The sequence below is a fragment of the Anomaloglossus baeobatrachus genome, chromosome 1 (assembly GCF_048569485.1).
Source record: "Anomaloglossus baeobatrachus isolate aAnoBae1 chromosome 1, aAnoBae1.hap1, whole genome shotgun sequence".
Lineage (NCBI taxonomy): Eukaryota > Metazoa > Chordata > Amphibia > Anura > Aromobatidae > Anomaloglossus > Anomaloglossus baeobatrachus.
Genome location: NC_134353.1, coordinates 387,883,941 through 387,897,210, shown reverse-complemented (window position 1 = coordinate 387,897,210; position 13,270 = coordinate 387,883,941). Strand labels below are relative to the sequence as shown.

The window sequence follows — 13,270 nt, the reverse complement described above, 5'->3', positions numbered from 1 at the left end:
CACCCCTCAGGCTACTCAAAACCACATTCAAGAAGGTTATTAACCCTTCAGGTGCTTCACAGTAACTAAAGCAATGTGGAAGGAAAAAATGAACATTTTACTTTTTGCAACAAAAATGTTAATTTAGCCTCAAATATTGCATATTCACAAGGGTAGCAGGATTAAATGAACCCCCAAAATTTGTTGGGCAATTTCTACTGAACACGCAGATACCTCATATGTGGCGAAAAATCACTGTTTGGGCGCACGGCAGGACTCGGAAGGGAAGGAGCGCCATTTGACTTTTTTGAACAGAAAATTAGCTGGAATCTTTATCCTCACCATGTTGCGTTTGGAGAGCCCCTGAGGTGCCGAAACAGTGGAGCTCCCCCACATGTGACCCCATTTTGGAAACTAGACCCCTCATGGAATTTATCTAGATGTTTATTGAGCACTTTGAGCCTCTGGTGGCTTCACAAAAGTTAATAGAGTTGAGCTGTGAAAATAAAAAAAATTTTTTTTACCACAAAATTGTTACTTCAACCAGGTAGCTTTTTTTTTCACAAGGGTATCAGGAAAAATTGCAGCATAAAATGTATTGTGCAATTTCTCCTGAGTACGCAGATACCTCATATGTGGTGGAACTCAAATGTTTGGGTGCACAGCAGGGCTTGGAAGGCAAGGAGCGTCATTTGACGTTTCAAACGCAAAATTGTCTGGGACAATTAGCGTATTCCATGCTGTTTGGAGACCCCCTGAGGTGCCGAAACAGTGGAGCTCCCTCACATGTGACCCCATTTTGGAAACTAGACCCCCATGGCATAGAAAAAAAAAAACAGCGGAAGATGGGGGGGGGGCGGCAGATGGGGCGGCAGCAGATGGGGGGGCAGCGGCATATAAAGGGAGCATCTGTGATTGTGAGACGGCGGCTGGGATAGGGTGGGGGCGGATGGGAGAGGGCGCAGTGGATGCAGGAGCGGCAGAGGATGGGGGGAGGGGGGCGGGTGGGGGGATGGGTGGGAAGGGGAGTGGGAGGTGAGATTGGGGATAGTTACCCTACAGGATGGATCTAGGCAGCTGGATCACAGGAGATGAAAGAGGCAGCAGATCGGGGAGGGTGAGAGGTGGGGGAGGGAGCGCAGCGCAGATCACGGAGGAGACAGGTGAGCAGAGCACAGATCACGGGGTGAGAGGTGAGGGAGAGCGGACAGCAGATCACGGGGGTGACAGGTGAGGGAGCACAGATCACGGGGTGACAGGTGAGGGAGCACAGATCACGGGGTGACAGGTGAGGGAGCACAGATCACGGGGGAGACAGGTGAGCAGAGCGCAGATCACGGGGGAGACAGGTGAGCAGAGCGCAGATCACGGGGGTGACAGGTGAGGGAGCACAGATCACGGGGGTGACAGGTGAGGGAGCACAGATCACGGGGTGACAGGGGAGGGAGCGCACATCACGGCGGTGACAGAGGAGGGAGCGCACATCACGGCGGTGACAGGGGAGGGAGCGCACATCACGGCGGTGACAGGGGAGGGAGCGCACATCACGGCGGTGACAGGGGAGGGAGCGCACATCACGGCGGTGACAGGGGAGGGAGCGCACATCACGGCGGTGACAGGGGAGGGAGCGCACATCACGGCGGTGACAGGGGAGGGGGCGGGTAGCTGACCACGGGGGTGAGAGGTGGGGGGGAGCGTGCAGCACATCATGGAAGGGAGGGGGCGAGCAGCACATCACGGAGGGGAGGGGAGGGGGCGAGCAGCACATCACGGAGGGGAGGGGGCGAGCAGCACATCACGGAGGGGAGGGGAGGGGGCGAGCAGCACATCACGGAGGGGAGGGGAGGGAGAAAGCAGCACATCACGGAGGGGAGGGGAGGGAGCGAGCAGCACATCACGGAGGGGAGGGGAGGGAGCGAGCAGCACATCACGGAGGGGAGGGGAGGGGGCGAGCAGCACATCACGGAGGGGAGGGGAGGGGGCGAGCAGCACATCACGGAGGGGAGGGGAGGGGGCGAGCAGCACATCACGGAGGGGAGGGGAGGGGGCGAGCAGCACATCACGGAGGGCAGGGGAGGGGAGGGAGCGAGCAGCACATCACGGAGGGGAGGGGAGGGAGCGAGCAGCATATCACGGAGGGGAGGGGAGGGGAGGGGGCGAGCAGCACATCACGGAGGGGAGGGGAGGGAGCAAGCAGCACATCACGGAGGGGAGGGAGCGAGCAGCACATCACGGAGGGGAGGGAGCGAGCAGCACATCACGGAGGGGAGGGAGCGAGCAGCACATCACGGAGGGGAGGGGAGGGGGCGAGCAGCACATCACGGAGGGGAGGGGGCGAGCAGCACATCACGGAGGGGAGGGGAGGGGGCGAGCAGCACATCACGGAGGGGAGGGGAGGGGGCGAGCAGCACATCACGGAGGGAAGGGGAGGGAGCGAGCAGCACATCACGGAGGGGAGGGGAGGGAGCGAGCAGCACATCACGGAGGGGAGGGGAGGGAGCGAGCAGCACATAACGGAGGGGAGGGAAGGGGAGGGAGCGAGCAGCACATCACGGAGGGGAGGGAGCGAGCAGCACATCACGGAGGGGAGGGGGCGAGCAGCACATCACGGAGGGGAGGGGGCGAGCAGCACATCACGGAGGGGAGGGGAGGGGGCGAGCAGCACATCACGGAGGGGAGGGGAGGGGGCGAGCAGCACATCACGGAGGGGAGGGGAGGGGAGGGGGCGAGCAGCACATCACGGAGGGGAGGGAAGGGGAGGGGGCGAGCAGCACATCACGGAGGGGAGGGGAGGGGGCGAAGCAGCACATCACGGAGGGGAGGGGGCGAGCACCGATCACGAGGGGGAGGGGCCGGGCAGCAGATCGGAGGGAGCGGTGGCACTATGACAGATGGAGGAGGACAGGGTGCACGATCCCAGTCCTCCTCCATCTGTCACAGTGCCACCGCTCCCTCCGATCTGCTGCACGGAGGTGAGGGGCCGGGCAGCAGATTGGGGGGAGCGGTGGCACTGTGGCAGATGGAGGGCGGCAGCGGATCGGGAGGTGTTGGGGTGAGGGTGCGGGCAGGAGATCGGGGAGACAGGTGACAGATCGCGGTGGGCAGCGGCGGCGGCGGATCGGGACGCTTTTCATACAGTGCAATGGCAGCGCGGCAACTTCCGGGTCCCATGCTCCGGTCTCAGAACAGCATGGGACCGGAGCTTGTCGCCCTGCCATTGCACTGTGTACACTCACTGTGTGCTGGCGTGCTGCAGGGACGATAACGGGGGCGGTCACCGGCAACAGGTCCACTGTGATTGGAGAAATCGGTCACAAGACCGATCTCTCCAATCAGAGCAGTGGAGCTGGGGGAGGGTGATCCAGTGAGGTCACCCAGCTCCAGCCAATGGCCAGTGCTACAGCTGCACTGGCCAGGGCTGGAATTCAATGTTTCAGTCATTTTAAATGGCTGGAACATTACAGTGGCTGTGATTGGTTGAGCGGCGTTCGTCAGCCAATCACAGCCTCCGTAGGTCCGGGGAGGAGGCACCACCCCTCCTAAGGTCAGGAACAGGTCCCCTCCTCCCCGAATCTGCGGTTTATGTTAACCGATCGCAGTCACCGGAGGCTCCGGTGCCGCGATTCCGCCATGACGGAAAGATCCGTCCTTGGTCGTTAAGGCCCAGGGCACAAGGACGGATCTTTCCGTCCATGGTCGTGAAGGGGTTAAAGGAGTTGTCCGACATAAACTCAGAAAATGTTTTTAAGCTAATCTGTGCTGTATTGTCATATAAAACACCCCTACATTGTTATTTTTTGTTTTCTGACTTTTGTTCCTCTTGAATTATCCCTTTTATTCTCTGCAGCTCTTTGTTTACATTCAGCTCAACCAAACATGATAACTTACTATGCCGAACCTCACAGTCAGAGCTGGCACCACCCAACCTCAGTGTCCAGCCCCGCCCCCTGCCTGCCCTCTGCACACTCATTGGCTGTCAGTATTCTGCCCAGCATTGACCTCTCAGCATTGGAAATAACAGAGCAGAGATCCTGCTTCTCTCATCTGTGACAGAGCAATCACCTCACATCCACAATGGTGACACATAGAGATGTTACATGTCATAAATGAATACATGAATACTGTGTAAGGAAGACTATACATAGCATCTGTGAGTCTATAGTAGATATGTATGCCGTGTGTGTGTATGTATATATGTAGATGTGTGTGCATATGTGTGTGTGTGTGTGTGTGTATATATATATATATATATATATATATATATATATATATATATATATATATATATATATATATATATATATATATATATATATATATATAAATTTTTTTTTTACACATAATACATATTATATGTTGTGCAGGGTGGTCCAAAAGTAGGTGGCCAGTATGTGTAATAGGGTTATAAACGGGGAGGTTTATCAAACATGGTGTAAAGTGAAACTGACTCAGTTGCCCTTAGCAACCAATCAAATTCCACTTTTCATTCTTCACAGACTCTTTGCAAAATGAAAGGTGGAATCTGATTGGTTGCTAGGGGCAACTGAGACAGTTTCACAGATCCAGTTTTCACGGATAAATCTCCCCCCAAATCTGTTTTAAATCTGTAATTTAAATAACAGATCAAAGAAAATGGATTTTAAGAGTATTACATTATTATTAAAATTTAATTGTCAATGTTATGCTTGTGTTAGTAAATATTTAGATTTATATATAAAATTATATTATTTTCTGTCCACCTACTTTTGGACCACCCTGTATATAATATATACACATACGGTATATCTGAAATAAACACGGGAGAGGCAGCAAAACGTTCTAGGATGGAAACAACACATTGCCACATGGGAAATAAAAAGAAGTCCACTTTTGAACAGTTTGTTGGAATGCTGCCCCTTTTTCTTAGGGTGCGCACACATGAAACTGTCCTATAGCTGATTCACTAGAAAGAGCCAAGTGCTTTGGAGTTGTTCACCCAATCCAACACCAAAATGTTCTATAGCTAATAAAGCCAATTAAGTAAAAACTGGCAAGTGCTTAGAATCCTTCTCCTCATCTAACACCAATTTTACTAAAGCAAATCAAAACCAATTCAATGAAAAAGTGCCAAGTGCTTTAGAATCCCCCCCCCCCCCACAAACAGCACTGGCAGTGTCCTGGATAGTGAGTGGGCGACCCCTGTTCCTTGCCTCTTATTGAACGGCAGGCCTGGGTGTCTAGCACCAGGATGGTCACTTTGATTCAGCTGGCATATCCCGTAGCTGGGCACAGGGAGCAGGGGAGGGAGACTATGGAATGTGTAGGAGGGGGCGGGGGAAGTGGAGTGGCAGGTACTCGATCCACTATACCTGCCCACTAACTAAGCAGCAGGGCAGCAACATGCAGTGGCTGTTTTGCATGTCAACAATGTCCTGCCCCTGTTGACATGATATCACAGGAAGCAGCAAAATCACTGTAGGAGCGGTCACATGACCACTCTGAGTCGGGGGAGAGGGGCTGACAGTAGGGCAGGTAGGTAGTCACCATCTTCTTACCTACCCCAATGTAGCCCAATAGTGAAATAATAAGAAAAAAAAAAGCATACATCTATAATATATATTTTATTTATTTTACACTGGAGATCAAAATTAGAGAATGTATGATCACTCGCTTTTTTCAGAAACAATGTAATCTACATTGATCAACATTTGAATTTTTACAGTGTTTTACAAAAGATCCAAAGTTTATCAACATAAACTTTATTTTGCCCAAAATGTGATGATCATAATTAGAGAACAACAATGACTGTAGCACAGAGAAAGATTATAACTACATTCTCTGAAGGTAACAACAGTCACCGATCAGTAGGACGTGTACAGGCCTTTGCTTTGAATGACTTCAGCACATCTGTGGCCACAGGACATCACTTGTCTCTCACACTCCTCTGGGGTGATTTTGGGCCACTCTTCTTCCAGTCTCTTCTACAGTTCTTTTACTGTTGTGGGTTTCTTGGCCATAACTTTGTCACCAAGGATTTTCCAGAGTTTTTCTATTGGGTTTAGATCAGGACTCTGTCATGGCCATTTCATTATTTCTATGTTTTCTGTTTCAAGGAACTGCTTTACCCGTTTTGCTGTGTGACAGGGAGCATTGTCCTGCTTGAAAATTGCTGGCTGATTTAGTGATGAACACAAGTAAGAAACCAAGTGTTGTTAAAGAAGGTTCTGATACACACTTGCATTCACTCTGCCATATAGCTGTATGAGAGGTCAAACTCCTGCTGCAGATAACATTCCCCAAACCATGACACTTCCTCCACCACCTTTCACTGACTTCTTAACACACTTTGAGTTCAGTCTTTCCCAGTTTGTTGACAAACATGATGTCATAATCAGACCCAAATAATGAAACTTTCTTTCATCACGACAATGAACTGTGGACCACAACATGCTCCTCACCAAAGTTAAGTCTAGCCTTTTGATTCTTTCTGCTAATGAGAGGTTTGGTCACTGCAGAGTAGACTTTCACTCTAAATTCTCTTAAACGTTGTGACACTGTATAACGAGACAGATCCTTACGCTGTTCAGTGCTGAACTGGGGAGAAATTCCAGCTGCAGTGTTGAAACGATTATCCATGTAGAGTCTCCACATTATCCTGTCCTCTCTTGCATTTGTCTTTCGAGGGTGACCAGCCTTCTTGGGGGGACTTGAAAGAGTGTGTGATGTTGTAAAAGAGGCAGATGTTGAAATCACACACAGACTTGGAATGACTAACTTCTCTTGCTATGGTTGATCGAGTCACCCCTTTGGTGTTCATCTGGACAACCTGCTGCTATAGGGTTTCAGTCACTCTGGAATGGTACATCATTTTTGAAAAGTCAGTGCAAACTGGAAAGTTAGGCTGCCAGTTAAATAGGGTTTGTCAGATAATTAAAGGGGTTATCCGGCTTGTTTTTGCTTTTTTTTTTTTTTTTTTATTTCACCATTGGGCTACATAGGAGCATGTAAGTAGATAGCAACTACCTACCTGCCCTGCTCTCAGTCCCTCTCCCCCAGCTCAGAGCAGTCATGTGACCGCTCCTGCTGGGATTTTGCTGCTTCTTGTGTTGTCACATTGATAGGGGCAGGAGCTTGTTGACAGGCATCACAGCCAACGTCATATTGCCGCATTGCTGCCAACAAGATACTGTACGACGCAGTCCCCTACCCCTTCTCATCCTCCTCCACCCTCTCCCCACATTCTATACTCTCTCCTGCCTCCTGTGTGCTGCTGTCAGTGCACAGTCTTCTCCCCTGCACTGTATGTGCCGGGACCTTGAAGAAATATGGGCCCACACACTATTGGGGACACAATCGGCGCTGTTTTCCTGACTGTGTCCCCAGGCCTTTATGACTTATGGGGCCTGGGTAACTTTCCACCCCGCTTCCCCATGCACTGTCTTTCTGCACTGTTATGAGCGCAGCGTCCTGAGCTCCTGGCTTCTGAATACTACCGGAGGCAGAGACCAGGGACGTCGCCTGACACCTGCGGTCAGCACTGATCTCCTGCATCGCTGGGATGCTGCCCTTATCACAGAGTGAAAAATAGTGCGGCTGAAATACTTGTTCCTTTTACTATCACCACATCAGGGAACGTGTTATTGATTTATGTCTTTATTTTTTCATGCACAAGTCTACACGTTTCAGGAGACTCCGCTCCCTTCATCAGGACTTCAAGCGAGAAAAACATAAAATCTGCAATGTATTTCCTTCCTTGTTGACCTGATGAAGGGAGCGGAGTCTCCTGAAACGCATAGTCGGGTGCATGAAAAAATAAAGACATCAATAACACGTTCCCTGATGTGGTGATAGCGCGGCTGAAATAACCATTGCTTTTACTACTTTCCACATCCAACTCGGGGCTGCAGCTGTTCACCCAGACACATCCTTGCTGTCATAGCGGTTGTGGCTTTCACAACCCCTATAGGTGAGTTGTTCACTTTTTATCATTCTCCCTTAATAGTGGTAAGACCCTATTGAGCTTCTCCTTCCACAGCTATTTCATCTCACTTATCACAGAGTGAGGAGCGAGATGGTGCACTGGGTGAGAGACCGCAGGGGGAGAGGAGACTGCGCTGGGGGGGACATAGGAGACAGCCCAGGGGCAGACGAGAGCTCACGGGGGAGAGAAGAGACCTTTTTTGTCCCCCATTTCCAGTACACTATATGGTAAAAGTATTGGTGTCATTCAAAAGTACAACTTGTCCCGCAAAAAAACAAGCCCTCATATGACTATATTGACGGAAAAATTTAAAAGTTATGGCTGTTGGAAGAAGGAAGGAAAGAACGAAAAACGGAAAATAATCTGTTGGTGATAGTTAAAAAAATATATTAACCCTATCTATTCTAGTGCAGAGTGTCTATTATGCATAGCAGCTACCAATTCATGTCTTGAGGTGCCCTAAAAGATGTTCATACAGAACAGCTGTTGGAACCTTTTTGGTTTTAGAGGCCTCCAATCATCTGTTAGCTTCATGAATCCTGATGTATGTGTGGGGTCAACAGTAGACATCACATTCTCCTCCTCTTGGAATGATGGTTAACCCCTTTTACAGTGTCTTCAGTACATCTACAGTGCATGTTGGAGCGGGTGTATGCCACCTACTCAGCCAGGACCTGCCGCTAACAATCACTGGTGGAGCAGATCTCCACCCTCTATAGTTAACCTGTTAAATCCCACTGTCAAACTCCGACGACGAGATTTAACATGTGCCGGTATAGGGGCACCCCATTTTAAATTCCTATCGGTGTGCTTGTGATATGTTCGCGGACTGCCGATGAGTTGCTATGACTGAAGGGGTCTGCTGAAGACCTCTGTGCTTGTCATAGCAGTGCTCCTTTGTAACCTTGCCTGTGGCCGGGCTCCAAAGGAGACTGTGAGTTCTGCTGTGTACAGGGACTATTAAAAACAGTGGAATCATAAAAGAAAATCAGACAAAAAAAATATAACTTCAAATCACCCCCCTTTTTACCCCATTAAAAGTAAATCTAGTAAAAAAAAACAAAAACGTGGTATTGCCATGTTCAGAAAGCTCAGTCTTTTCAAATGTTTTCTCCATGTTTAATTTTTCCCCTATTTGTTACAGTATGCTAGTGGTGAAATTAATGGTGTCAATCAAAAATACAATTCGGCCCGTAAAATACAAGCCCTCATATGTATATGTGCAGAAAAATAAAAAAGTTAAGGCTCTGGGAAGAAAAGGAGGGAAAAAAATATAATTGGCCTTGTGGCGAAGGGATTGCACTTGTGTGAATTCAGCTTCGTAAACGTATGGGCACCAAGGACTTGGGTATATGTTTGGAAGTACATCTGATTTTTTTTCTGAAGGTTGTGGGCCTACTCCATGGCCATCCTGCTCTATCACCTGAACCCTTTCTCTAATCTCTATGCATATTATGATAGATTGTCATGGCCAACATCATGGCTTCCTTGACCTCTCGGGAGTGGATCCAACGCTCCACATTCCCAACTACTGCAACGAATCGTCCTCTGCCTCTTGCACAGTGATTTCAGATCATCTCTACCTTCATCTGTGTCCGGCTACTGACTTCCATTGAGGTGCACATTTGGCCCGAACTGTTTTTCGTGTATTGCCAAGGACTTCCACGTGTGGCAGGCATTTGTCTACAACTTTCAGGCCAGATTTAGGATTAAATGTTATTTGTGACAGTAGAAGTTGACCTGCATAGCTACTCTTCTCATCAACCTGTCAGGTTTACATAACCCGATTTTGAGCTCGGCAAACAGTTATACAAGATGCGACAAATGCTTAATTTTGGAAATGTTCTTGAATTGGCAAGAGGAAATTGCTGTTGCGAATGTGAACTTTGTTTACCGCTAATTAGGTCTTCCATAAGTAGCGGAGAAAAGTGCAGGTGAGCCAGCAGGGGCCAATATTGCTCAGATCGATATGTCTCCACGTGTTACTTTGTGATCAATACCTGGAGCAGCAGGCACTTGAGGGAAACATTAGCAAGCTGCACCCTGTCAGACGCTGGCGCGGACATCTGCACCTTTCTTCTCAGCAACCCTTTCATGGCCACCATGTAAAGTCCCTCACAGAAATCTCATAACCCTTTTCTAGTACCATGGAGCCAATATGATCCCATGCAGGTTGGTACCACTTGTGATTTGTTCTTATTGATACCAGACAAGGGTTACAGCTGAGGAACACCCCAAATATCTGATCTATAAAAACAAATGTACCATGCCGTATGGAAATATACAAGAGTGTTTCATATTTTCTCCAGATGGGCAACCAAAGGGGACTTGTCAGTGTACTTTGTACCTTGTATGACTAAACTGTCCCGTGGTCCTGTTGGAGTTGCTATTCCCATGTCAGATGAGTGGCCAATATCCGACACAACCGTTTGCCAGTGGTAATGGTGATGCCACTATTCTTCTAATATAAGGAGAGCCAATAGATCCACTTTCAACCCCCAAATTCATCATTGCGTTTTATTATTATTATTATTATTATTATTATTATTATTATTATTAATAATAATATTTTATATAGTCACGTTTCCACTTTTATCTTTTGTATTATTTGCCGTCTTATTTGCGCCAAAGTCTTCGAAATGGGATTTGTGAATCATTAATTTTGAGTAAAATTAAAGTCCTATTTTTTTACGGTGTTTTTTTTTTTAAACGCTTTTTTTAAGGGCAAAAAGGTTACCTAGTTCAAAAAAATACCGTACATCAAAGTTAAACCAAAATATCTGATGTATAGTAAACTACTCCAGGGGGTGGGCTAGAATATGTTTGCAACAAATCTAGGCTCAAATCATTTGTTTTTGTGCTATATATATATATATATATATATATATATATATATATATATATATATATATATTTATAGATTTTTTTTTTTTTTGCACTCCAGTACTCAATTTACACCTATATTATATGTGCTCACGTTTTCACCCCCCGCTTTGTGGGCAGAAAATAGTAATTCCAGATGTTTTCACCTGATTTATCAAAATTTAACGCAACTTCACTCCAAAGGCTCCTGGTATAATTCAGAAAATGTTAAGTTTTGAGACATGTTTCCCCCCGCTTCCCCCCCCCCCCCCAAAAATAATAATACAGGGCAACAGAAGGAAAAATCAGTATTTTTTACTTTGTGCCAAATTTATGACTCGTGTAACATTTTGAGAAAGTGGCCTAACCCCCCATGATGAATTGAGGCCACAGTAGCTTTTTGAAAGTTGCAATCAATTAATCAGACTAAATAGGCCTAAAGACACACGGCGAGAAAATTGGTGCGAGTGGAGTGCGATAAAACATCGCATTCCACTCGGACCAATATTAGCCTGTGTGTCAGCGCATATGAGCGATTATTTTCTCAGCCCTAATCGGACCGAGAAAACAGTTGCAGCATTCTGCAGGTGTAATGCGAGACTCTTTTCTCAAACCCATTCAAATCTATGGGGCGAGAGAAAAATCGCACTGCACTCGCGGTATACCGGTGTACCGCGTGTGCAAAGCTAGAATCGCAATAGCCGGCAATGGAGGAGAGAGGGAGATAAATCCCTCCCTCCCCTCTTCTGTGCCGGCCCGGCCCACCCCTCCTCAGCGCTGGCCCACCCCCCTCATTCGCAGGAATACTAGCATGACACTCTGCTCCTGTTGTGCTGCCAGCGCGAGCCGAGTGTCATGCGAGCATCGCACTAGTGCCCCGTGTGGCCCCAGCCATAATCTGAGACTCAAACCCTGCCAACCTTGGCAAACAAAGAAAAACCAGATGAACACACAACAGTCTTCAAAAGGTGTAAATGGGAAGATGAATATGGTGTAAAAATGCTAAAAATTGGGCAGAAAACTAGGCTCGAATGCAGTGTTGATGTTCCGAGGTGTGCACTGTGACGGGGCATTACATATGTGTTTCTGACGTGCCTGTGCTTTGTCACATGGTGTAAGGCACTCTGATTCCCGATCTGATCTTATCTGCATCTTGACGTACTTTGCATTGAATTGCCGCTCCATAAAAGTCCTATTTTCCATTCTCCATCTCCTGGCCTTTACACGATCCATGACTGCCATTATATGGTGCCTCTGAGAGGTTGGTTGTGATGAGAAATGATGACCTTGGATCATGGGTATTCCTGAGCATGCTTGTCACATACCGCTGTACACCCGCACGCTGCCGCTTACACCCATCCTTTCTGTCTCACATGCTGACTCGCCTCTTTTTTTTTACTGTTGTCTTTTCACATTCTCAATTTGAATTCCTATTTTGTTAACTTTTTTTTTCCACAGATTGTGCTGTAAATGTCCATAAAAACTGCAAGACATTACTACCCGAATGCACCAGCAGCAAATCAAAGGTACAATTTGTCTTCAGAGCTGTAATCTTGATTCTGCGAGCAGTGGAACATGTGCCGGATATGTAGAGCGTATTTGTTGGGCATCTATTACATCGTTCTCCTCCCATGAAATCTCATTTTGTCTGAGAATCTTGCTCTATGAGAATGGACTTTAGTGAGAAATCAGTGTTGATAAATACGTCCATCTTTGCTGAACGGATGTGAGCACTGTGTTGGCTTCTGCCTTGGCAGCGCCCCCACTGCTCAGCTTGTTTTACATTTCTACCAGTGAAATCCCATAGTGCACTGCAAGGAACTAAATTAACGGTAAACTTCTGCCCTTGCATAAGTCTGGGTTCTGTTTTTCTGTCCTATCGTAGGCGCAGGACAAACAAACTCAAGCTATGACCAATGGCACGCAGCAGTCCTTCTGCTGTCCTCACGGTGTTTGTCATTTTACTGGAAAAAATGGTGCTGCATACTGTGCGAAGTTTAATTTTTATCATGCATCTATGCGTAAGAAAGTGAGCTAAGATTTGAGGTGGCCTACCTTGTATATAGACATCAATCCTTCTGCACTTTCCGGGCATCACTACTCTGGATGGTTTGAATCCCAGGGTGGATGACCCACCTTACATTTACCTCCTTTTCCCTTTTATTTCTATGCTCGGCTTTGGTTTTTAAGCTCGATATCTTCTGGATTGGGTTGTGTATTTTGCTACCACTATAAAACTGTATGCAATAAACTCAGTTCCTATACTCAAATTTCTTGGTTATTTACAATGAAATACCATCTTATGGCGTTGGAAAAACATTGGTGGACATTTAAAGGCGAAATGCACCCACTCAAAAGCGGCCATTTTTTTCCTTATTTTTATTGTCTATTCTCCTTATTAGTTTTTTTTTTTAATATTGAAATCTACCATACAGTTCCGGAGATATGGATACTTTTTATTTAGTGCTA

At 47.3% G+C, this 13,270-nt stretch overlaps 1 protein-coding gene across 2 annotated transcripts in view; it reads left to right on the top strand.

Moving 5' to 3' along the window:
• ARHGEF18 (Rho/Rac guanine nucleotide exchange factor 18) overlaps positions 1 to 13,270 on the top strand; it is a 204,312-nt gene that overhangs the window by 27,600 nt on the left and 163,442 nt on the right. For both annotated transcript variants that reach the window (XR_012754626.1, XM_075352539.1), the window contains exon 2: positions 12,260 to 12,327. Coding sequence is in view for 1 of the 2 variants with exons in the window: in XM_075352539.1 (XP_075208654.1) it covers positions 12,260 to 12,327 (68 nt within the window). In the remaining variant the exon portion in view is untranslated. The remainder of the gene's footprint in view (positions 1 to 12,259; positions 12,328 to 13,270) is intronic.